Here is a 25,877-nt window from a genome sequence, read left to right on the forward strand (position 1 = left end):
AGAAGATACATGGGGCCTGGGAATCATGGAGAGAAGAATGATATGGGATGAGGTCTAAGAGAACGGAGAGAGACAAACAAGTGGGGATGAAAGGGAAAGAATGATTCCTGTGCAGCCTTTCTTACTCCCTTATACTTCCTTACCATCTCACCATTCCTTCCATCTCATGTAGCTTCCTCTTGTTCACTTATACCTCCCTCACTTGCCCATTTCTCGCTGTCCTTCTGGTCAAGCATCCTCCTCTCAGTTGCTTTTGCCTCCCTCACACACCCTAATCTCACTTTCATCACCCTCACTTTTAATCTCTCTTTCCTTCCCCTCACATCATTCCAGTTGCTCCCTCTTTCTTACCTTATAAGACAGCATCAGGGTCAAGTTAAAACAGCTAATGTTGGTATTGACTGCAGCCAAGGGAGCCATCATTTAAATAAAAGATTGTAAAAAAAAAACCCAAAAGGATGAATAAATAAAAGATTGTCTAAATGACAGCTGTTTTGTAGAACTGAGATGAAAAGGAGGTGCAGTGGATAGGTTAAGAAGGATGAGGATTGAGTAAACACCCTTGGATGTGGCCAAGAAAAGGTCGCTGGAGTCATTGCAAGGGCATTTTCTATAGAATATAGAGGCCAATATTACCTCCTCTCTGAGTCCAACAATGAAAAAATCACAAAAAAAATTCAACTACTTAAAGAAGTGACCTTTTTTAATATAATGTTTGACCACTGGTTTCTCTTCCCTTCCTCTTGAAATTCAAGTCTTGTATTCAAGCACCTGCTCTTGAATTCCTCGTTCTTGTGGCACAATAGATATGAAAGGGTGTTTGGATACAAATCTTTTAAATTGAACTTATGCGTATTTATTAAAATTCATAATATGCTGTAATCCATAGCCTTAAAATGATTGTTTTTTAAATATTCTTAAACAAGTAATATTAATTATCAAATCAGTTTTATTGCCTATTCATCAGTAGCATATAAATAATTTACATCTTTGTATATATTTGATCTTTGGATATTTGCAGGAGAGACTTGTGTAATTATATGGATATTTGTTTTCTTTCTTTTATAAAGCATTTTTGGTAATACATTTAATGTATCCCAATATTCTCGTAGGGTTTGAGGGTCCATCACACAGCATAGAATACTTCTTTGTTTCCTCTATATAAAAAGTGGGGATAATCTCTTTGAAAAAAATTAACCAAAGAAATACAATGTCAGTCAAAGGGAAATGAGTGGGAAAGCCTAACCATGGATGCATTCAAGAAGGGCTGGGGAGCCCTTATAGAGGGACATTCACACTCAAGACCTCTGCTGTACCTTGGAGTAACCATCAGATAAACTTTCTGTGGGGTGAGGGCTGTGTGGAACTCTCTAAAAGCATTCAGAGTTTGATTAGCAAACAAAATCATTCTAGTCCAAGCAACCAAGTAGACATGTACTATGTCAGCAAAACACAGAGGGACAGGTTCTTATCTTCAGTATTGGGGAAACTTTTAGAAGTTAAACTGGCTGTCTCATAGGTCATACTTCAACAATAAAGTGGTCTCTGGACTCGGGATAGAGAAGGTCAGCTGCAGTTGATCTCTTCAGGTCTCCTCAAAACAGAAAGGTCCCTTGGTTTTGCTCTAGGATAGGAACTCATAGTGAACCATTCTCAGATGTTTCCTCCTAGATCAGGGCAGAGTCATCTACTTTCATATCCTCTGATACCTCTGTTGGTGAGGACTCGCTTAAAATTCAAACAGGGTCAGAGAACTATGATTCTTATAGCCCCCCTTTTGGCCAAGGCAAGTCTGGTTTCTTCTCCTACAGGACTGGATTATTCAAGGTAGTTCTGTTCACCCATCCATTGTTTCTAATGTGGTCAGAGTTCCACATTAAACCAACTCTTTTCCCTAAGCCACATGCCCACATATTTTTGATTGCAGATAAACCTTAGCCTTCTACTTAAAGTAGACTAGAGCTCTTAGAAAATCTGCCCAGCTTTTTGTTTCTTTTGATCTCAGTAAGCCTTGGGCTGCTGATGCCAAGCATTTAGTTAGCTAGTATACTGCATCTCCTTCACTTGTGCCCATGAAGGCCTGACTTTAGAGGGTCATTTCAAGGTTTATGATGTTTGAGCCATGACTGTGTTGGTAGCCCACTTAATATCAGCCTCTGTGGAGGAGACAATTTGCAGAGCTGCTACATGTATTTCAGTCCATGCATTCACATCTCAGTACTGTACGGAAATGGATTCCCAAAGCAATCGCTTTGTTTAAAATCCAATTTCATACTCTTTACAGCCTCTGTTTTTATCATTTCAGTTTATCTTCATTTAAAAAAAATGAATAAATACTATAAAATCTAGAAACTGTCTATTGCCAATAAGAAGAGTTTTGCTTCTCTCCATTGCGTTTTTCTTTATCCCCTTTTTTTGTTGAAGGCAACATGTGGCTAGAGCAGTGGTTCCCAAACCTGATCCTGGAGGCACCCCAGCCAGTCAGGCATTTGGATATCCACAATGAATATTCATGAGAGAGATTTGCATGCAGTGGAAATAGTGCATGCAAATATCTCATGAATATTCTTTGTGGGTATCCTGAAACCTGACTGGCTGGGATGCCTCCAGGACCAGGTTTGGGAACCACTGGGCTAGGCCGTTTCGGATGTGAGGACTTGCCATTCTGGGACAGGTGTTTTTAATGAACAACAAGGGTGCAAATCTTTGCATAACTGCTTGCCTCACCTGAGAGTTTTCCAAATTCAGTTATTTAGGGGATAGGTGCTCTGAGGCCTCATGGGTAGGTACCTATTCTAAAAGAATCTAAGCACCAAGGTTTCATTATAGAATACAAGCATAACCCAGTTTTGAAATGCCTAACATTTAGGTAGCCACACTTACACCAGCTCTATAGCTGATGTTAAGTGTGACTGCCTAAATGCAGCAGGGACACGTGTAAATTCCTCATGTATTCTGTAAATTCCTCATGTAAGTGGAAGCCCTACTTACATTGCACCCATTCTTGCTTACCTCATGTGTGTTCTCCTTTCAAATAACGTACTCTGTAAATTAAGTAGGTATTTGCAGAAAAGCACATGTGTGTCCTGCTAGCACTTTCATGTGGATATTTATGCATATAAGCACTAGTATTCTAAACATTTACACGCACAATGAGTGCATAAATGTTGGTGCCCAATTTATAGAATTGACCTTTACATGACTGAGGAGGTTCCATGCAATGGCATGGTGTGGGAAATTCTGTGTATGCACTGTCATATTGTTTCAAAGCTTCTAGCAGTTGTTCTAAGCTAGAGGAAGTTTCAGTGCGCAGGCTTCAGGTGACATCACTAAGATATGTGGCAAGACTTAATGTATTTCAGTCCCCAGTGGTAAGGTGTATAATCCTATTCTGTGGTTTACTAATTTTTAATTTTTATATTGTAAACTGCATAGAATGAATTCTCCAAGGCTGCTTGTTCTCACGATTGGGTCATCATCCGCAATGGCTCAGGAGACCGGCAAATCCCTAGCAAAATACAAAAACTTCTCGAACGCACTGGGGCGCAGGCAGAGTGAACCGCGCATGCGTGAATGGCTTCCCACCCGCGGCGCGAGCGTGCCCTCTCAGTTTCTTTTTGTATGCAATCATTGAGTGACACACATTTTTCACTGTGCTCAGTTTTTCGTCTCAGGAGACGTTATTTAGCATTTATCGCTCCCCCTTTCTTTCCTTTTTTTCCTTCTCTTAATAGCTTTTTACAAAAAAAAGTTAGTTTTTTCCCTTATTTCTTAGTTTTGTCACTTTAAGTTTCCTTTCTTTTTCGTCGTGGCCGCCTTTTAGGCTGCTCGGCCAGGTCGTCTTTTCCTTTTTTTGTGCCTTTTTATCTGGCACGATCGAGTCCTTTAATTTTGCAGCCGCCGTATTTCCGTCCATGTCATCAGAACTCCCAGCGGCTTCAAGCGTTGTACTCGTTACAACCGGACCATCTCGGGTACCGACCCCCACGCGTAGTGTCTCTAGTGCCTTGGGCCTGAACATTTGCCAGCTACTTGTAAGCTGTGCTCTCTAATAAAAAATGGACCCAAGTGTCACGGGAGGCTCAACGTGAAAGACTTTTTGCTGATTGGTCCAGTCCTTTGACGTCGGCATCGACATTGGTACCGAGGTCGGCAGCGTTGATGTCGAGGGAAGCATCAACTTTGAGATCGCAGTTAATGGCTGCCAAACGACCACATCGCGCTGGGAGCATGGAGGCATCGAGTGGGTCTCCACCTGTCTCGAGGCCTACTTCTATGCAGGCCCCCCGGGACCGACCTTTGTCAGACCCGGCCCCGAGGAGGTGTGAGGATTCCACGTCCTCTTCAGTACCGAGGAGTCTCGATGACGGGTGTCGAGCGAAGGCTAAGAAGCTCCGTCATCGATCTCCTTCCATGCACGGTGCCGAGGGCTCCGGGGAGCCAAGGGATTCAGCACTCGAGAAGCGTCAGTGCCGAGAGGACCGCTCACCCTCTATACAAGAGGTGCCGATGCGTCGATCTTCTGGCAGCTTGGTACCGGCTTCTCGAGCCCCTCAGATTCTGCCACCGGCTCTCCGCAGCCTTTCCCGATGGATGCTCTTGACGAGCGCATCAGGGCCCTTCTTCCAGAGCTTCTGGAGGGATTGCTGCGCCAGTCTGCGTCGGTGCTAGGGGTGATTGCGCCTTCTGCATCGACTGTGGCTTCCCAGCAAAAGCAAGGGATGGGCTCTTCACTGGCTCCAGCGCAGCATAGCCTCAGAAAAAGTGTCCGTGCCTGACGACTTGCCGGTCGGAGGGAGGTTGATATTTTTTCACCAAAGGTGCCCTCTTATAACCTCCGACAGGTGGGTTCTTCAAATAGTTCGGTTAGGATACACTCTCAATTTGGAATCAGTGCCTCCAAATTGTCCACAGGGAGCTCAATCCTTCAGCTCCCAGCACAGGCAGGTACTTGTACAGGAACTCTCCGCCCTTCTAAAGGCCAATGCGGTCGAACCTGTTCCACCAGGGGAAGAAGGGCTGGGTTTCTATTCCAGATACTTACTTGTGCAAAAGAAAACAGGGGGGATGCAGCCCATCCTAGACCTAAGGGCCCTGAACAAATTTCTAGTCTGAGAAAAGTTCAGGATGGTTTCCCTGGGCACCTTCTTCCCACGATTCAAGAAAACGATTGGCTATGCTCTCTGGAATTGAAGGATGCCTACACACACATATCTATACTCCCAGCTCGCAGGAAGTATCTTCGATTTTGATTGGGAACTGGGCACTTTCAGTACTGTGTACTGCCCTTTGGCCTCGCATCTGCGCCCAGGGTCTTCACAAAGTGCCTGCAATTGTCACAGCATCGCTACGCAGACTGGGATTGCATGTCTTCCCTTACCTCGACGATTGGCTGGTGAAGAGCACCTCGGAGGCAGGCGCTCTACAGTCGATGTGGATCACTATTCGAGTACTAGAGCTACTGGGGTTTGTAATCAATTATCCCAAGTCCCACCTTGTCCCGGTTCAGAAATTGGAGTTCATTGGAGCTCTGTTGGACACACGGATGTCTCGAGCTTATCTTCCCCAGGCAAAGGCAGACAATCTCCTGGCCCTAGTATCCTTGGCTCGAGCGTCTCAGCAGATCACAGCTCGGCAGATGTTGAGAATCTTAGGGCACATGGCTTCCACAGTTCATGTGACTCCCATGGCACGTTTACATATGAGATCAGCTCAATGGACCCTAGCTTCCCAGTGGTGCCAGGCCACAGGGGGATCTAGAGGATGTGATCCATCTCTATACCGACTTTTGCGGTTCCCTTCAGTGGTAGACCATTCAATCCAATTTGACCTTGGGACGTCCATTCCAAATTCCTCAGCCGCAAACAGTGCTGACGACGGATGCATCCCTCCTGGCTTGGGGAGCTCATGTAGATAGACTTCACACTCAAGGAGCTTGGTCCTTTCAGGAAAAGGATCTTCAGATCAACCTCATGGAATTATGAGCAATCTGGAATGCTCTCAAGGCTTTCAGAGATCGGCTGTCCATCAAATCATTCTAATTCAGACAGACAGGTTGCTATGAATTACACCAACAAGCAGGGGGGCACTGGATCTCACCCTCTGTGTCAGGAAGCCGTCAGGATGTGGCTTTGGGCGCACCATCACGGCATGTTTCTCCAAGCAATGTATCTGGCAGGCATAAACAACAGTCTGGCCGACAGGATGAGCAGAATTATGCAACCTCACGAGTGGTCGCTAAACATGGCCGTTGTCCACAAGATCTTTTGAGAGTGGGGCACCCCCTCAGTGGATCTTTTTGCCACTCAGATCAATCACAAAGTCCCTCAATTCTGTTCCAGACTTCAGGCCAACGACAGACTAACGTCAGATGCCTTTCTCCATCATTGGGGGACAGGCCTTCTGTATGCTTATCCTCCCATTCCTCTAGTGGGGAAGACTTTGCTGAAACTCAAGCAACACCGTGGAACCATGATTCTGATTGCGCCTTTTTGGCCCCGTCAGATCTGGTTCCCTCTTCTTCTGGAGCTGTCCTCTGAAGAACCATGGAGATTGGAGTGTTTTCCAACCCTCATCACCCAGAATTCGCCTCCTTGGGTCTTTCAGAAGGTGTCTCCTGAGTCTTGCTTGCTTCCAGGAAAGATTCCACGAAAAAGGTGTTACTCTTTAAAATGGAGGAGGTTTGCCGTCTGGTGTGACAGCAAGGCCCTAGATCCTCTTTCTTGTCCTACACAGACCCTGCTTGAATACCTTCTACACTTGTCAGAGTCTGGTCTCAAGACCAACTCCGTAAGAGTTCACCTTAGTACAATTAGTGCTTTTCATCGCCATGTAGAGGATAAGCCTATCTCTGGACAGTCTTTAGTTTGCTTCATGAGAGGTTTGCTTTTGTCAAAGCCCCCTTTCAAACCTCCACCAGTGTCATGGGATCTCAATGTCATTCTCACTCAGCTGATGAAAGCTCCTTTTGAGCCACTGAATATCTGCCATCTGAAGTACCACGCCTGGAAGGTCATTTTCTTGGTGGCTGTTACTTCAGCTCATAGAGTCAGTGAGCTTCAGGCCTTGGTAGTACATGCACGTTATATCAAATTTCATCACAACAGAGTAGTCCTCCGCACGCACCCTAAGTTCCTGCCAAAGGTGGTGTCGGAGTTCCATTTGAAACAGTGCAGTTGTCTTGCCAACATTCTTTCCCCGTCCTCATACCCGCCCTGGCGAAAGCAGTTTGCATACCTTGGACTGCAAGAGAGCATTGGCCTTTTACGTGGAGCGGACAAAGCCTTTCAGACAGTCCGCCCAGTTGTTTGTTTCGATCCCAACAGGAGGGGAGTCTCCATCTGAAAATGCACAATCTCAAATTGGCTAGCAGATTGCATTTCCTTCACATGCCCAAGCTGGGCTGACTCTAGAGGGTCATGTCACGGTTCATAATGTTAGAGCCATGGCTGCGTCAGTGGCTCACTTAGCCTCCATTGAAGAGGTTTGCAAGGCTGCAACGTGGACTTCAGTCCACACATTCACATCTCACTACTGCCTTCAGCAGGATTCCCGATGCGACAGTCGGTTTGGGCAGTCAGTGCTGCATAATCTTTTCAGGGTTTAGAATCCAACTTCACCCCTCTAGACCCATTTTTGTTCTGTTCCAGGCTGCACTCTCAGTTAGTTAGTTAGTTAGTTATTTATGGTTTCAGGTCAATCTATGTTGTGTCCTTGCCATTGTGAGGCCCAATTGACCAATGTTCGTTGTTTTGAGTGAGCCTGGTTGCTAGGGGTACCCCACATGTGAGAACAAGCAGCCTGCTTGTCCTCGGAGAAAGCGAAGATACTTACCTGTAGCAGGTATTCTCCGAGGACAATATGCTGATTGTTCTCACAAACCTGCCCACCTCCCCTTTGGAGTTATTTGCTTCTTTTTATGCTTTTTGATTTAACTGAGGGAACGCGCTCACGCGATGGGCGGGAAATCTGTCCGTGCATGCGTGCTGCACACGTGCCAGAAGATTCTGACAAAACTTTTTTTATATTTTGCTTGCAAAATGCCGATTCCTGGGCCGACGCGGACATCGACCCACATGTGAGAACAATCAGCCTGCTGTCCTCGGAGAATACCTGCTACAGGTAAGTATCTTCGCTATGTAGATTGCATACATGTGTAAATGGTATTCTCAGAGGACAAGCGGGCCTATTTATTCTCACGTGGGTAATGCGGTGCCTGTTCTGGAGCTACTAGCAAGCTCAAAACAGAGCTTTGTGGAGCACAAGACATGCTCTACCACATATGCACTATTGCCTTCCTGCCCTCTACAAGGGCGTGGTTCCCATAGTTCTTTTTTTACCGTGGTAAAGAGAGGCTGTATTTTCTTAGTGTATCTTCACATACCCGATCAAAGAGCTTTTTTGGTGCCTTTCGGCTATTTTCAGGAAGATTTTTTTTTCTTCTATCCATCTTCGGGTCCCCTTTTCCTTTCTTCCCTTAGTATTTTTTAGTTATTCTGCTTTTTTAAAGTTTCCTTTATTTTCTGGTCAGTGGGCCGCATTTAGGCCTTGACTCTGACTGTTTTTTTTTCCCGTCTCTTTTTCTTGGTGCCTTTCCCCTTTTTCTGGCACCATTGAGTCATTTGATTTCGCTGCAGAAGTTTTTCCATCCATCTAAAGTTTGTGCAGTGGACTTTGATCCTGGGTAACCGAGTTCGATTCCCACTGCTGCTCCTTGTGACTCTGGGCAAGTCACTTTACCCTCCATTGCCCCTGGTGCAAAATAAGTACCTGAATATATGTAAACCGCTTTGAATGTAGTTGCAAAAACCTCAGAAAGGCGGTATATCAAGTCCCATTTTCCTTCCCTTTCCCTTAAGTGCTGTACCCAATACAATTGGACCATCTCTGGCGCAGACATCCATTCTTGGTGTCTTCACTGCATAGGGCCCAACCATAGCCTTGCTGTGTCCTCTGATTGCGTATGCATAAGAGAACTCAGCTGTCCAGAGAGGCTCAACGGAAAAAGATTTTTGGATCCATGTTCATGTCCTCAAAGCTTACATCGACATCGGGGTCAGCATCGTTGACATTGATGTCAAAGACTGCATTGGCATCAGTCCCAGGTATGGCTGCTTCAAGACCAATGGTTTCAGGGAGCACAGTAGTGTGTCGAGTGGGTCTCCACCTGTTTCAACACCCATTCATGGACAGGGCCCCCGGGACTGGCCAGTGGTGGACCCAACCCCTTAGGCGACTTGAGGATTCTCGGTGCCAAGCTTCGGGTGAAGGCTAAGAACCATTGGCACCTGTCCTCCTTGAAGCATGGTGCTGGGAGCTTCATGTCATCAAGAGAATTGGGACCCGTGAAGCATCGGCGCTGGGAGGATCGCTCCCCCTCCATTTAAGTGCTGATGCACCAGTCTCCGAGCAGCCAGGACCCATCTCCCGTCTCCAGCGGTTCTGCAACCTGTCTCTGAGCTGGCACCCCAGCCTTTCCCGTTGTTTGCCCTTGATGAATGTATCCGGGTCTTGTTACCTGAACTGTTGGATGGCCTCATGCAACAGTGTGCGTTGATACTGGGAGTGCTTGTGCCTGCCGTATTTCCCGTTGCGGACCCGCTTGACCCTCAACCTGCGGTGCAGCTTGCAGTGTCAGTGTTGCATGTGGTACTGTTGTCGACGCCACCCAGGCCCAGTACCCTCTCGGCGTTGGTGGAGGAAGCTTCGCCGGAGTTGAGGCAGGAGCTGACTCCTCAACACCCCTCTCTCAGACATGGTTCCTCTACGTCAAGGCAGGCTCGGTCTCGACACTCCCATGGGGAGGTTTTGTTCAACACTGATGAGGAATGCTCATGGGAATCAGAGGAGGATCCTTCTCCTTGGATAGGTCCTATGGCATCCTCTCAACCCTCCCCTTGAAAGGAGAAAGTCTCCTCCAGAGAGCCTTTCTTTTTTATCTTTTGTAAAGGAAATGACTGTGACCATTAAGAGATTGGGTGGCTCACTAAATTTTACTCATTCAAACAGACAATTAGGTTGCAATGTACACCAACAAGCAGGGGGGAACCAGATCTACATTTTTATTTTTGCTGTAGTATCTAACTGCGGGTACCACGCCCTCACGGTAGTATGGTTGTATATCTTGTTTTGACTTCCTGTCAACTCTTTAGAATTGAACTATAGTGTCCAGCTTCCCAGTTTACTGATACAATGACAGTTATTATAAACTACTGTCAAAGGACAACCTGCTCTAGACATTTCAGAAAGATAGACGACAGAAGACATCAGTATTGCAGCAGAGGAAATTTATTCATTGACTAAGCCAGATGTGGCCACCTTTTAATGAATGTCTGCTTCAACGGTTTTGTAAATACAATGGAAAAAAAATCATAAAACTAATAAATGAAAATAAATCAAACATGAAACCGTACTGGTGACACAACACCATTAAAAACAGTGGATATTTTAAATAAACTAGTTTAAAAACATTAAATATTGTCACATGCAAATAAATAAGTTGTGCTTTTAAACTAATTAGATGTGCACCCCTGATGCGGGCTTTTGCCATTGGGTTTGGTCAGTGATTGAATAAATCTCCTTTGACATACTGATGTCTTCTCTGTTGTCTTGTTTCTGGCTTCTCCAAACCAACTAGTCACTTGACCACTGTTCGACCCCCTTTGGTGTCTTTTGGCCCCGTCAGAGAACTGCTTCTCCTTACATTGCAGGTGATTAAAATCTCCCCTGCTTCAAGTGTTCATGTGATATGGTCTTTACTTTTCAGTTCCTGTATTTGGTGAAGGCCCTCACCAGTCGGTCTGTGGTAGTCTCATCATACACAGTAGCAGGCATAGCAGCACACTACACATGCTTGAGAAACCTCTTGCCTGGATACAGGGGTTGTAATGCATTGCGGAATGTGAATTTTTATGTCTGTTTTTACAGCAGTCTTTACTGTTTTCTTTTTCTGTCTTTGTCCTTTGGTCTTCCTTCCTCTGTCTCTCTTGCTGTGGGTACTGTTCAGAATATTTAGACCTGCAGTCAGAGGGTATGTACTGTATGTAACGATTACAGATTTCAAACCTTCTCAAACATCCACCTGACAGTGTTCCCCTTCCAATTACTTCCCTTGTATTCTTGCAGCTACTGTTAAAAATACATTAACCAAAGTTATGAAAGTGGAGCAACAAATTGAGACTTTCGGAAAAATGAATTCAAAGTATTTGCCTGTGAAGTCAATTGAGAACTGTAAACTGATAGTTCAGTATATTGTCCACTAAGCATCTTGCTTTATGGTTTAAAATTCTGCTACCTTGCCAGCCCCAGGCCTTAGATTGCTGATGGCTGTGAGCTCTGCATTGCAGTGCTGTGTGCGTACAAGTATAAAATACTTGTCCCACATTACTCTTTGAGAATGATACGTTCTGTTCCTCTTAGTACTGCATTATTGTTCCCCTGTTCCTGCTCAGTAATAAGGTTATTGTCAGCGCGACCTGGCTGCAGATGATTCTTGCTTCCAAGGTTGGTAGCCTAGGACCTGCCCATTGTCATCCTGTATAGGAACAGGGAAAATTACAGCTTGAACTTAAAACTCTCTCATCCCAGAAAAAAAAAAAGGCGCAGAGTTCGCCAGGGAGGTCCCTTAACAGAGGTGTATTTGGAGCGTATACTGCTCCACACACAAACATGTGCACACGCATATCATCTGTGCACTGCTGCGTGCCCAGTCCCAGCAGAGAGAGTGTGCCGTAATATCACACACATGCACCTGATGCTGCAAGACAAACTCGCATGATCTGATTCATAGCACTCAAGAGTATTCTGTGCTGAGGCTCATTCTTGCTTATTTTTTCCCCCTGTGGTAGCGATAGTCTTTGTAGGTGGTGGTATTACGCTGTCAGTGGATATTTGGGACTGTCGTTGGGTGGAATAGTGTCTTGTCTGTGCTGCTTGTCCATCTGCATGAACTGTGAGTTCTTTCACCTTTTCACTCCCAGCATGTGAATCAAGCATGGATAGAAGCTGATCTCTTGCTCAGTCTTAGCTGCACTCTTCACATCAGCAGTGGGTGCAAGGGAAATGTTTTTATGCAAATGTCAGACATGTGTCTTCATTACAAGAAGTCCTTATTGAGAACAAGGAACAAGCCAGATAAACCCCTGCTTACTGCTTTGTTTTGTATCCTTTACTGTCTCTCTGTAACACCTGTATACAAACATGAACCCTTTTGGGTTGCCTCTATGTGGCTGCTCTATAGCATATTCTCCAATCATCCCATTTATGTAAAATTGTAATGTTCATCAATAACAGATAAAATACTATCTGCAGACCATGGAGTGGAGCAGACAGGTACAGGCAATCAAATGGTTTGATTGTTACTATAGCCGGCCTATCGCTAGGGGGTGAAGGTAGATCCAGAGGGATAGGAAACTGGCGGATGAGGTAGATGGAATGCACCAAGGAATGTTACAAGTCCTCAGGGGTATCTTTCTATGTAAAACACCTTAATTAGTATATCCCCAAAATAAGATATATACAGAGCAAAAATAAAACCAAAGTAAAAGGGTAAAAATCAGTGAGCAAAGACTGAAAAAAATAATTCCTTATCCCCAGTCTTAGCACTGAGCGAGTTCCTTTAGATAACTCCTCTTCTGGGGATCTGGGTAGACATCCCCTCTTCTTTAGTTCTTTGGGGGTCTGACTCCTCCATGCAATTCTGTAAAATACTTTCACAAAAAAACAGTCCTCCTGCATCCACAAAGTTACAGTATCTCTGGGGATCTAACCACAAGTTCTTTCAGTGTCAGAGTGTTGGTGACAAAAATCACCTCACTATAAATATCTTGAAGACAGAAAAATTGGGGAAATCACCCTCCTCCCCAAAGAAGAAACAATTTCTTTAAAAAAAAAAAAAAAACTTTTTCCAAAATCACTTCTGTCTGAGTGATCAGTCGCTCACTAACAGAGCTGGACTGCTCTGAGAGTGAGATGGGAAACAGCTCTTACTGTGCTGTGACATAGCCAAGGGTTAAGGATCATGGATTTGATATACCACCTTTCTGTGGTACAACCAGAAGCGATTTACATTTATTATATCTTTCTCTGACTCTAGTGGACTCATAATCTGAGTTTTTGTACCTGGAACAATGGAGGGTTAAGTGACTTGCCCAGGATCACAAAGAGCCACAGTAGGAATCAAACCCAAATCACTAGGTTCTCAGCCAACTGCTCTAACCATTAGGCTGTACTTCTAGGAACTCCCCCCAAGCCCCTAAGGACAGGGCCCTAAGTAGTAATCATAACTACCTGTCCTTCTGCAAATCCCTAAAAACTTTACTTTTTATAAAGTTTTTATCTGAAGATACTAATTAATTTCGGTATTTCCATTGACCATCATAATAACACTGCACTAGTTGTAAAATTGTTCTCACATTTTGTAATCTTCAAATCTCATTCATTGTAGTTCAACTTTTGTAATGTATGTAAGCCACATTGAACTGAAATTGTTTCTGGATAATGTGAGGTATTAGAACCAATAAATAGTTCCTACAGAATTTCTGGAGAAGACCCACCCCTGTGGCCATTAATGTTCATTAATCCCAGTCTATAGTGGCTACCTAATGATACTGTGCGACTCCAACAATTCAATTCGTTTTTGTTTTTTATGTATTTAAATTTTTAATTTTTTAAAAATTATTATTATCTTTGTCATTCTAAAAAATAAATTTTGTTTATGTTGTTAACAAATGAGATTTGAAAGAGGGAAAATGTTTCTGTAAGTCAGTGGTCCGAAACTTTTTGTATTGACAGATTTGCTGAACAGCCACTCTTCATTGGCAAAAAACCCTCTATTTTCTTGTATCTCTCTCTCTTAATATTTCTTTTTCTTTACACGTTTTTTAGCAGTGAGTATAGCTGAAACAATAAATTCTATGAGCTTCTAATCAAAGCATAACAGTACGCTTATTTCAGAATTTCTCAATGGTTTCAACCCAAGCATAAGCAATCCACTTATCTTGAAATCTTTGTCTCTCAATGGTTTCAACCAACGGGTCCCGTTTCGCCCTTCAATTTAATCGGGCTTCGTCAGGGAAATCTTTCTGTTGTTAATGCTTTCTTGTCGCTCTCAGTCATCCACTTGAGTATTTTCCAAGCTATACTTCCAATGTTATCTGTAAAACCAGAGGTTCTCATCAATTCCACAACATCACTCCGTACACAGTAATATGACACCAATTCAATATCGATACAATCTAATATTTTGCTGTAGATCTTAACCCATTAGATGTGCGTTACTTGTGTTATAGATTCTTCTTTTGCAATCTGCTGTCTCATCCAGCCAAAATGGCACCTGTCTTTTAAAGCAGACGCTCATTAATTCAGTGACGTCATTTGTCCCTTTAACATTTAAAGAAATGCTGCCCATTGAATCATCGTGTTTAAGCCTTTTGGCTGCAAAGATTGTAACTTAAAGATCCAGCGCTGATCGAGTTGAAGAAGACGTCTTGCTCGGTCCCCTCCTCTTATGTGTTTGTTTACTTGATCGATGACAAGACACTGGAAGTGTATAAATTCATTTTTAGTTAAATTGCAATGTGCTACTAATGGAGACCCTATTTTAGATGTTTTTATACATGATTTATGTTCCAACAATCTCGTGTATAGCTTTCTGGTGGTTTTCCCCACATAAATCTTATTGCAGGGACACTGCAAAATGTATACAACAAAACTAGAAGTGCAATCTGTATTAGACTTAATATAGTACTTCCGTTGGTCAATGGGATTTATGAATTCCTTGCCTTCAATTGTTATCATGCAAGTACTACATTTGCCACATTTTAAATGCCCATAGACTATCTCTTCAGAATAGTCCTTTAAGTAAGGTGGGCTTAAAATCTCCTTTAAGTTCCGTCCTCTCGAGAATGCAATACAAAGGATGGGTTTTAACAATGTCCCAGTTTCTCTTAATGATATTACCCACCATTTCCGCTCCCGTAGAAAATTGTAACACAAAAGTTTCCATCATGTCATCTTCTTCAGTTGTATCAACACTTGCCCTTTTATCTTTTAATAACAGTTCTCTGTTATTAAACTTTGCTCTGGTGTATATGCTTCTTTGACTATGGGTGACGAATATCCATGTCTATGTAAATCAACCACTAACTTTTTTGCTGAATGCTTGAAATCAACTTAGTGCAAATCATTTTAAACCTTAAAAACTGAGAGTATGGTAAACTGTTTTTTAAGAATCTAGGGTGACAACTCCAATATTGAAGAAGAGTATTTCGATCTGTGGGTCTGTGTTCTTTCTGTATCTTTACATCCAAGAAATGGATCTCTGTGCTTGACTGTTCATTGGAGAACTGAATTGCTACATTGCGATTGTTGAGCCATTTCACAAACTCCAACAGAGATGATTGATCACCTTCCCGTAACATAAGAACATCATCTATGAATCTAACCCATAATAAGATGTTCTTGTGCTCAGGGTATTTATCTAGCCAAGTCATAAGCAGCAGTGCTGAAAATGTGCTGTGGAGGAGGTGGCCCTCCAGCCTTCCATTGCGTAAGGATTCTTTCAGTTGGCGTGGTTATGCAGCTTGGGGAAGAGATGAGGGCTACAAAAGGGAAAAGAAAGAAAAACGCAAAACTCACCCCATTTCCTCTAGTCTACTCTCAGCTACTTTTTTGGTCATCACCTGCAACTAAGGGTAGTGAGATGTTCTGAATATGGACCTGCAGAGGATGATGGAAATTAAACCAGTGTTCATGTTCCTCGTATTATAAAATTGCTCATGTCCAGGAGTCTTTTGTCCTGAGACAAAGTTGGCAGTATCTGGCAGAGGTTGAAAGCTATGGTAGACATTCCTGTTACCCATGAGATATCACTTATTCAGAAAATAATACCTTTTAAATTGATTTCTTCTATTATGGGTTTGAGAAGGCTAACTAAGCCTGTTCAGAGGTGCAGCTGGTTGACTGAGACAGGTAATCAATTTCTTATATGTTAAGGTAGAGAACACTTCTTTTTTAGTGGTGAATCATGCAAACTATGATGGTATTTTCATTCTAGACCATTTTTTGTACTCATACAGTTCCTAATACAAATCATTTTGCTGACCCAATGAGCAGAAAGCATTATGCATGGCTCTCATTACGTTACTGCTTGTGTTTGTCTGTGGTCATCTGGATAATATCTGTCAGCATCCTGGGAGGGATCAGCCCACATGAGGCATGTGTGGTTTGGTGTTTCTTCCATTTTAGTGTCATGTGTCCTGCAAATGGTGGTGTAATCTGCCACAGGTGAATTGTTCTGCAGAAAGTGTCCTCCTCAGATGGGTAAAATGACCTTAAAGGCCTCTTTTCCTTGTACTCATCTGGCTCCTGGATAGGACCCTATTCTCATCTCTTCTTGCCACTCTCTGGCTAGTACTACCCAGTGATTTGCCTGGTGTTCAGTTAAATAGGAGACAGTATTCTCCACTGTATCCAGTGCAGATTTCTGGTAGTCTCCGTTGGATCTCACAGAGTTATTTCCTGTGGTAACCAGTGCACATTGTCTTTGGTGCTGCTTCTGAAGGTTTTTTTTTTCTCAGTATATTTGCATTCCTTTATTAGCCTGGAGGATCCAGTTTGACAGAATTCTGCAGTATTTCTGTGTTTGGAAAATAATGGTTGGCATGGAGTTCCTTTTTCATTTTAGACCTTCTCACTCCTCTGCCGTTTTGGAATGAGTTTTATATTAGTTTCTGCTCTTCCACAGTGATGTAGACTGCCTAGTTATCGACAAGCTAACCATCACAGACACGACAGCGGCAAAAGAATCCAAGAGTCTGAACAATTTAGAGGAGTCTCAGTGCACAGCAGTCAGAGATACTACTGCAACAGACAGCACTGTGAAAGGCAAGAGGTAAGAGATGTCGAAGACATTTGACTAATCTTCTGTTACCTGACATTTTACTTCTTCCCTATTCTGTCTGTATATCTGCCACCAGAGTTAATGTCATAGGTTCCTGGCATCATGTCCTCCCATTATGTTTCTGGAGACTTTCGCCACACCATGCTGTAGAGTGTGTTTCCATGGGACAGTACTACAGGTTTTGAAATCCGTCCTGGAGAAATCATCCATTCAGATTTTCAGGATAATCCACAGTTAATGTGAATGAGATGGATGTGAATACACTGCTTCTATTGCATGCAGATTTATCTCATTCGCTTTTATTACGGATATCCTGAAAACTGGTGTAGGCATTGTTCTGTATAAGTGGCTATCCATCAACCAGCAGGATGTGGTCAGGCACAGGTATGTAACATTATCACATGGCACTGGGATAGATCAGCTTACACACACACTTTTTCAACAGTGTCATAGAAAGATCCAGAACTTTGAACCTACTACAGGTCTCTTGTCTGTTTTGGGCACCGATAAGAATTGCCATGGAAGGTCACACCAGTGCCTCCATTCAGCCCAGTATCCAGAGAAGGTACCTACATGTCATATGGAAATTGCGTTGGCTGTACCACAGAAAGGCAGTATATCAAGATGCTAATAAATATAAACAGACATTTTAAAAAGTAGATAGTTTCTGTGTTACTCACACCCAAGGATAAACAGTGCCTTTCTCCAAGTCTACCGTACTAACAGTTTTTGAACTTTTCCTCCAAGAGTGTGTCCAAACCTTTTTAAAACTCAGCTGCTTTTACCACATCATCCAGCAAATGAGTTCCAGAGTTTCACTTTTGTCCCATTTGTTTTAAACGTACTACTTTGAAACTTCATGATGTGTCCCCTAGTCTTTGTACTTTTTGAAAAAGTAAACAATTGATTCATTTTTACCCGTTTTGTTTCACTCCACTCCACTCTGTCATAGCTCCACTTGGCCATTGCTTTTTCAAGCTGAAAAACCCTAACCTCTTCAGCCTTTCCCAGTGGCGTTCCTGGCCTGGATGGCACCCGGGGCGGAGCGCTGATGCGCCCCCCCCCCCCCCCGGGGTGCAGCACGTGTCGTCCCCCCCCCCCCACTAAATGACACCTTCCCCCCCTCCGGCGAAATGACACCCCCCCGGGTGCACGCCGCTGGGGGGGGGGGGGGTGCTGCGGCGTGCGCCTGCTCCGAGTTCACTGAACTTCGCTTCGCTGCAGCTCCCTCTGCCCCGGAACAGGAAGTAACCTGTTCCGGGGCAGAGGGAGCTGCAGCGAACGAGCAACGAAGTTTAGCGAACTTGGAGCAGGCGCGCACTGCGGCACCCCCCCCCCCCCCCCCAGCGGCGTGCATCCGGGGCGGACCGCCCCCCACCCTCTTGGTACGCCACTGGCCTTTCCTCATTTTGGTTGCCCTTTTTTTGTACCTTTTCTGATTCCACTATGGGTTAGATTCAAGAAAGAGCACCAAACGTTAGGTGCAAAAAAATTGACTGCTTAGAAAATGGTCTGTAATGACAAAGTTGGGTCCTGAAGTCATTCTAGAATACTAACCTAAGTCAGTATTTACCTGTATTTTTATGCGTATAATGTGCACTATTCCAGTTTATTTTTCTAAGATATGCTAATTGCCAAACTAATGCATTTGTTTTTAAGGGCTTTTCTTTTTAGGTTTTTGTAGGCATTATTATTGCATGAAACCTGCTAAAAAAGAGCCTTAAAAACAAATGTGCTAATTTTGCAATTAGCATGTCTTAGTAAAAATACACCAGTATATCACCCCTACACGTATAATGTATAGAGCAGTGGTTCCCAAACTTACTACTACTACTTATCATTTCTATAGCGCTACTAAACGTACGCAGCGCTGTACATCTGAACATGAAGAGACAGTCCCTGCTCAACAGAGCTTACAATCTAATTAGGACAAACAGGACAAACAAGAGATAAGGGAATATTAAAGTGAGGATGATAAAATAAGGATTGTGAATAAGGGTTAGGAGTTAAAAGCAGCACCCCAGCCAGTCAGGTTTTCAGGATATTCATGAGAGATTTGCATGCACTTCCTCTACTGCTTGCAAATCTCTCTCATGAATACTTATTGTGGATATCCTGAAAACTTGACTGGCTGGGGTGCCACCCTCCAGGACCAGGTTTGGGAGCCACTGGTGTAGAGGATGTGCACAGTTTGTAAAAATGTGCATAATGCACTCATTATATGCATGAAAATACAGCAAGCACCTAACTTTAGGCACAGGCATTTATGCCTTTATGTCACTAGAATTGAATTCTGTAACTGCCCCACTTGTAACGTGTAAGCCACATTGAACCTACCAGTGGGTCGGAAAATGTGGGATACAAATGCAATAAATAAATAAGGGAGATGGACTTGATATACCACCTTTCTGTGCTTTATATTTAATATACAGGTACTTTTTTTTTCTCTTTTCTTAATTTTTGCACCTAAATACTGTCAGTTACATGTGGAGCGGACAAGACTGTCTGGATCAGTCTTCAACTGGAGACAGTACATATGGGTGATCAATTGGTCTTTGTAACCTATGCTGCTCTCGCTTTGTCATCTGATTGGGCCTCTCCTTAACTATGGTCATTATATAAATGAGCAGCCCTGAGCTTGGGAATTGTGAGTGATTTACATTCTGCTTGTTGATGGGGAAAGCAGAGTTGCTCATCTGAAACAGATGTTCATAGGCAGCAGGATACAGTGTGTACATAATTCCCCCCCCCCCCCCCCCCCCCCCCAAGGTTTACCTTACTTCTTCAGCTGTGGAACTGACTGGACTAAGGAGACCATTGGGCATAGGAAGAGCTGCTCATGCTCAGAACTCTACAGTAGTTCCGACTTCTGAAAGATTCATTCTGTCATGGTGCCATGCAATGATGTCGTTCATGTGTTCCTAAATAATCCTGCTATCTACAAGAGAGCACCTATTACAGGTAAGCAACTGTGTTTTCTCTCAACCCATTCCTTGGGCTACACCAGGCCAATAGGCCTTTGGCGGTATATCAGATGTACATAAATAAATAGAGTTGCATTTATTTGCATGCAGATCTATTTCATATTTGGTGTGGATATGCTGAAAACCTGTCTGGTTGGATGTGTCTCAAGGACTGGATTAAGAACCACAGTTCTGCATGGATTACTGCTTCAAGCAGTGTGTCAGATGCCATGCCATATATTAGCAAGTGTGCCTAGTGATCATGTCATGCTCTAAGTTGTGAGTTCTCAGCTTCTAGTCTTTGAAGGCTACAAGTGGGTCTGATTTTTTCAGAATAACAAAAGTATTCAAACCACCCCAGTTCTTTGTCCAAGTGTATACACGTGGGTTGTGTGCAGCCCTTGGCCCAAAGCTGAGAGTCCTGCTGTAACAGTGCCTCCTATGACCATTACTATGCTATCTTCAAGGCACTGTGTTTAAAGAGCATTCACATCTTGTGCCCAGTGGCGTTCTTAGGGGGGCGGACATCCGGGGCGGCGCCCCGCCCCCGGGTGCAGAGTCCCCCTCCCCCCCCCGGGTGCATGCCACTGGGGGGGGGGGGGTGCCGCAGCGCGCGCCTGCTGCGAGTTTACTAACTTTGCTCGTTCGCTGCAGCTCCCTCTGCCCTGGAACAGGAAGTAACCTGTTCCGGGGCAGAGGGAGCTGCAGCGAACAAGAGAAGTTAGTGAACTCTCGCAGCAGGCGCGCGCCGCGGCACCCCCCAGCAGCGTGCACCTGGGGTGGACCGCCCCCCCCCCTTGGTACGCCACTGCTTGTGCCCCATCACCTTTGGAAAGACTTAACATTGATGTTGAGCCACTATTTAGAGATGCTTTCAATACCATGTTCTCTTCAACTATTAGAACTAACTGGTGTGCTTCTCTCTCCTACCCATCATTGCCATTGCAGCATACCCTAACCCCATTTACCCTGCAGGCTATCGCTCGTCAGCACACCAATCTTATATCCCACTTTACCAGTCTACTATCAAAATGCTTAAGCCTTCTCATTTCTCTATAGTGCATGTGACGTTCTATCTCTATTGAAGGGTACCTGATCAAAAAAGCCCCAAACAAAAAGGCCAAACACAAAATAACTTTGACAAAAAAAACCCCCCAGGCAAAATAACCCCTGGCAAATCAGTCCCTGACAGATTACACCCACCCCCCCCCCCCCCCCCCCCGTCCCTGAGTATTTTACCTGTTCTGCTGCTGCAGTGTCTTTCTGAGTCTCGCTGCTACTTTGAGCCAAGGTATATCTGCCACCCCAGTTTTAGTGTTCACTGTCTGGAATTCTTCCCCCCCCCCCCCCCTCTCCCCCAAGCGAACCTCCAGTGTTGCTGTGGGCCACCAGCAGCGTCAACAAGGAAAAGAAGCTGTTTTGGCCAGCCCCGGAAGCGTTCCATCTGTTGTGTCCTTCCTTGTCTGACACAACTTCCTATGTCCACATAGGCAGGACACAACAGAGAGAATGCTTCCAGGCCAGCCAAAGCAGCTTGTTGACGCTGCCAGTGGCCCACAGGAACATTGGGGGGGGGGGGGGGTGGTAAAGGGCAAGAGATACCAGACCATGGAGGGTCAGCAGGAGGAAGAGGGAGACATGCTGGACTATGTTGGGAGGTGGGTGGGAAGGAAGGAAAGGTAAGAGATGTGTTTCCAGACCATAGGAAGGGAGGGAGATGCCAGAATGCAGGAAAGAGGATAGAAGGACAGAGATGACAGAACATGGGGGTGGGGAGAGGAAGGAAGGAAGAGAGAGCTCAGATGAGGGAGTGGGGGAGAAGAGATGCTAGACCCCCAGTGAGAGGGAGGGAGACGGAGTTTTTACTATGGGCTATTTTTTTTACAAGGCTGTTTTGTCTAGGCTGTTATCTCAGGGTGCCCTATTGAAGATACCACATCAAACTACCTGCCATGACTCATCCCCTCACTCTTGCAAAGACCCGAAGGGGCTTACATGGGTGTAATCTGTTCTCTTGTCAAACCCCCTTTGGGACTGACGCTGCCAGTATCTCATAGATTGTCTCTTTTTCAGTAAAGAAGAGGCAGTGACATGCTTGGAGACCACATTAAACGGCCCTGCGTGATGTTGACAAGACCCTGCTGATGCCTGGGACATGTTGAATCCAAGCCGAACTGCTTCCATTTACTTGAGAAAACTACCTGGTGATGCAATCTGTCTCCTGTTTCTATTTGTTTTGGGGTTTTTTTTGTTTTGTTTTTTAAAACAAATGCTGCATTCTTGAGAGAGCTGGCAGGCTGGACCACTTAGGAAATGAAGCAAACATTCGCACAGACAAATCAACTTTTAATTTCTATTTTAAACCAGCTCTGAAACAGCATTGAAGCTAAGAAAGGAAATGTAGCAATGACCCTGTCTGCCTTTCACAGAAGTTGATTGTTTCCTTTGAACACGCTACCAAGAAAGAATTTGCCTCCTTTTTAAATGTTTTACTATTCTAGTCTTTGCCCCCTTGGTTCATTCGTCCTGAGTGTGTTTCTTTTGTACACAGTATTTGGCTTTTCTCTTCACACATCAGTAGCAGATCTAATGGGAGGAATTTGGATTGTGCACAGGAAATGCATCCTCTTAAATACCTGCTGTCCTGCGGCCAGAGTTTCCTGAGGAAGCTGCTTCTGGAGCCGGTCCGTATTTGCAGCACTTTCTGTATAGCAATAAAAGCCTTATCTGAGACATTTCAGGAGGAATGTGTGATGAGGGACAGGGAGCTTTGAATTTTGACATCAATGTTCTGTGCCCTGTTCCACCTGCAAAAACTGCTGCTGTGTGGAGGCAGTGATGGACTCTGACTTACCAACACTGGCAAGCGCTTTACAATCCTCTGAAACTAAGGTGTGTGGGGGGGGGGGGGGATGATAGATATTTGCACACCTGCTGGGGCATGTATCTCCTCCATGGGTCAACCAGAGGCAGGGTTCTGCCACAACAGGATAAGAAGAATGTCGCACAAACACATTACCAGGTGCTTGCTGCGTTTTTCAAGGCTTGCCTGTGTTCTAATTTAAATGGAAATGTTTATCTTTGTAACCTTCATGCTTTTATTTTTCTGTTTTCATTCTGAAGTGAATACAGGAACCTCGGGGATACGTTTTATATTTCATCTAGTGACAGAGCAAAGTTTCTGGCACACAGCCTCTCCCTGTGAGGCGCCCTGGAATGCAGGATGATTGGAAACTCTTGCTTGTAGAAGGTGTGAGGGTCACCATAGTTTACTGTGACCGAAAGAAGTTGCATTACAGCTGCAGTGAGGCAGACAGGGCTCTGATTTTCATTTGAGATTCCACATGTGTGTATGAGTGTGTTGCATGAGTGCATAGAACTGAGCAAAAGTGGGTGTACAGGACATTAGCAGTTAAGAAGCTCAGAAAGTCTGTCCATTGAAACAGTGCCTCCCTACTATGTAGAAATGTGCTTTGTGCGATGCAGACCCAGCATACAGCATTAGGGCAGCATCAAAGAGTAATGATCTCAACATACCAGTAATCATTTTCTTGTCCTTGACCCTGCAGTAACTCTCTGTTGAATCCTTCAGTGTCTGGACATGAAGAGGAAGTTTACACACACTGCTAATGGTGATGAAGTTGGATTAGTTGCAGTTTGCTTTGATTGGTGACGTGATGCACAAAGATGTTGGCCGTGACCATTCTTCTGTGGTGTCTTGCCATATACACACACATTGAAATGGGCTTTGCCTAAGACTTCCCTCGGTTGTCTTGTGATCACTTCTCCTCTCTAGGTTGAATATGTGAGTCTGCTATTTCCTCAGTGTCAGATTCCAAAGCATCTTCCATCATTTTCCCTCCGCATTTGCTGTTTATTGGTTAGCGTCCTGCCACAAGGAAACCACAGAGATGACTCTGCCTTGTATGGTTTTTGAGTTCCCCTTGCTCCATCTTTCCTCTGGAACTTGTGCCCTTTTCTCTTGGATCTCAAGTAGGTAAAATACTATATGTGAGGAAAGAATCCTGGCAAGAGAGGAGCAACATGTAGATAAGAACTCCTCACTTAGCATTTTTTAAAATGTCCTCTTCATTTGGTACACTGATAAATCACTTTCTACCAAGCCTTAAGAAGGGAAACTTCATCTCCAAAAGCAAGTATAGTAGGTAAATGAGGGGTTCCATTATTTGTCAATAGTAGAACCCCAGAGACATAATAACTTTTAGCCACTATAGGAGATTTTATTTTAATGGCGAGACCATAAGCTGGTGGTTGGGTACCATCCAGCATGGCCATGGGGAGATAGGTAGATGGATGTTCAGACAGAAATCTCACTATTTTCGATAGCCATTTAGATTATTACAGAGCTTGGTGGAAAGACTTGGGAGGTTTGGTAGAGGTGGAAGTATGTATTTGGACGTAAAAAAAAAGAAAAACAGTGAGGAAGAGAACATCCTGACTTGGATAAAGAATTCTACGGCTGGGATTAGATCCTTTCAGTGTAGACTAGAACATCTGGGAAGATTAGATGGGTCTGTTGGTCTTTATCTGCTGTCATTTACTGTGTTATCACAAAGATTTCTGCTGGTAACAATCTCTAAAGAAGTATGTGGGAAGGAGCAGTTCAGCTGCAGGTAGCCCCTACATCCCTTTATTACCATCTGTTTCACCTCTGTATTTATAAATCTGTCAATATCTTTGTATATATTTACATATGTTTAGTTTGTGAGTGCAAGTATCTTAATGTGTGTGTGTATATAGATATATATTTACAATATATACAGATATGATATGTATTTATGTGTACACACAATTGGAATCTGTAGGAATCCTAGTGCAGACTATGTACAGAGAGACTAAACGCTTTTGTCTATATAGAGATGAGATAAACACAAGGGCAGACAGGAAGAAAATTTTCTCTCCTCTCTCTGCAAGATTCTCTGTGCAGGAGTTCATTGAAGGACCTTAGTAATGTTGAATTCAGGATGGACTATGTGTGTGACACTGGTACCGCTGAAGCTCCTCCTTGGCAGTGGGATTAGTGCTGGCCGAGGGGGGAGAAACACAGCTAAGTTCCTTCACGTCAGCTGTCCAGAATGTCAATATTTTGAAGAGCGTTTGTGTAGTCCTTAACTCTAGACCTGGGGAAAGGAAACGAGAGACACAAACTAATGCTGATCCCTGTCACATTCCAAACTACAAAGCCTATGTCTAGAAGCTGAAAGGTTTATTAAGACAAATTTAAAAGAAGAAATAGCCAAATAACAGTAAATAATATAATCACTGTTTAAAATATCCATGCTATCATGTTTTGAAGAAGCAAGCGAACAGGATGCGGAAGTACACGGACAGATATGGGCTTTAGACTAAAAACGGCTTATGTTTAAGCCTTCTGGTTGTTTAATACAACTCTACTCATGATAGTACCCAGAATTTCTGTTAAATATGTCCAGTGGTGTATTATGTAAGGCTCACTTGGCAATAGATTCCATATTGTATCCAAAAAGATGACATTAATTCTCTCTCCAGGACCTTCAGAGTCAATTCCCAAGGCTGGCTGAGTCTGGTAGTGCTGCATGGGTAGTGTTCAGAAGAGAGCTCCAGCCAACTTTTAGGGGCATGGTTATCAACATTGGCTACCATTAAGATATGCTATTTTACCATAGGTCCCATTTTATGCAATGAGACCTAGTTAGTAATAACTGAGGTCAACAGTAAAATAACACGTCTCAACAGTAGCCTACATTGATAACTTATCTCTTTAGTGCCATCACAGTTTTATGGCTTGCAACTAAGGAATTTTTCTGCAGTGATCAGACCAGACGGGAAGCATTTACTCGTGCCTCCGAAACCCCAATAGAAGCTAGTTCTGAGTGAGTTGTAAGAAACTGGAAGGCTAATATAAAACCAACAATCACCCTTAGCTTTTTTATATCTATTTTAAGATATGGAGGCCAAACAGATATGGGATACCCATGATATGATCTCCTTAGGACTTATAAGGCTGTAGAACC

General features: G+C 43.9%; 1 protein-coding gene across 1 annotated transcript in view; it reads left to right on the forward strand.

Annotated features, from left to right (window-relative positions):
• PPP6R2 (protein phosphatase 6 regulatory subunit 2) overlaps window positions 1-24,749 on the forward strand; it is a 194,663-nt gene extending 169,914 nt beyond the window's left edge. Inside the window, 2 exon segments of the mRNA XM_030215776.1 lie at window positions 16,745-16,891; window positions 21,942-24,749. Of these exon segments, the coding sequence (XP_030071636.1) occupies window positions 16,745-16,891; window positions 21,942-22,008 (214 nt within the window). The 3' untranslated portion in view covers window positions 22,009-24,749.
• Window positions 24,750-25,877: the final 1,128 nt, after the last annotated feature.

The sequence above is a fragment of the Microcaecilia unicolor genome, chromosome 10 (assembly GCF_901765095.1).
Source record: "Microcaecilia unicolor chromosome 10, aMicUni1.1, whole genome shotgun sequence".
Lineage (NCBI taxonomy): Eukaryota > Metazoa > Chordata > Amphibia > Gymnophiona > Siphonopidae > Microcaecilia > Microcaecilia unicolor.